The following is an 804-nucleotide window of genomic DNA, read 5'->3' as shown; positions in this document are numbered from 1 at the left end:
TGCGTTTTCCTGTAACAAATTTTTTACATATGTACATACATATGTAATTTAGTGGAAAAACTAAAATAAAAAATCGTCATTGTGGGGGAAAAATCGTCAAATCGTCGTTGAGCTAAAAAACGTCAAAATGAAATGCCGAAATCGTCAATTCGGCAACGCTGGTTTTAACTCTTCAATAAGCTCATAATAAACTTTATGCAATATAAATTCCTTTGTAGGGCTAGGTATAACTCAATTATTATAATAACACGTAATTTTTAGGCAAAAAACACAACCGACTTCAATTCTCATATACAAATTTAGAAGTACCGTTAATTTCTTCATGATCCAATGATCGGATCTAAACCTCCTCTTTGTTTTTTGAAGTCGGTTAAAAAGAGAATAATTAATGAGGTAAATTATTATAAATTTTATCCATAACAAAAAAATCTCATAAAGGAATTTCGATTTTCGATTAAATATTTTCATATTAAAAATTAGTTGGAATTTAGAGAAGCCAAATAACATAAGATAACATAAACCTAACCCAGGCTGTAATATTGTAAGCTATGAGGGCTTAAAACTTAACCATTAGGACTTTATTTGATGCTATTAATACTACTTTACGCACGACTGTATTCACTAAGACTCGTGGCGCACTCAGCTGTTGATTAATTTGTTTGCAATGATGTGGAAAAGAATATAAAGCTTATCGCCCGCACTTACCATTTCGATTTTCGCTATCCGCTGGCTTCATTTGAATAGGATGATACATCTGTAACAAAAAGTAATATATTATTATTCATCATCGATTAACTAAAAAAA

At 30.3% G+C, this 804-nt stretch overlaps 1 protein-coding gene across 1 annotated transcript in view; it reads right to left on the bottom strand.

Annotated features, from left to right (window-relative positions):
• Positions 1-688: 688 nt before the first annotated feature.
• Positions 689-804, bottom strand: part of LOC118749506 (CUGBP Elav-like family member 4) — a 237,117-nt gene continuing 237,001 nt past the window's right edge. Inside the window, exon 5 of the mRNA XM_036484299.1 lies at positions 689-754. Coding sequence (XP_036340192.1) covers positions 689-754 — 66 coding nt within the window. The remainder of the gene's footprint in view (positions 755-804) is intronic.

Source organism: Rhagoletis pomonella, unplaced genomic scaffold (genome assembly GCF_013731165.1).
Source record: "Rhagoletis pomonella isolate Grant_MI unplaced genomic scaffold, Rhpom_1.0 Rhpom_scaffold_00017, whole genome shotgun sequence".
In the NCBI taxonomy this organism is placed as follows: Eukaryota; Metazoa; Arthropoda; class Insecta; order Diptera; family Tephritidae; genus Rhagoletis; species Rhagoletis pomonella.
The sequence above is the reverse complement of the archived record's forward strand: the minus strand, read 5'-3'. Positions and strand labels throughout refer to the sequence as shown.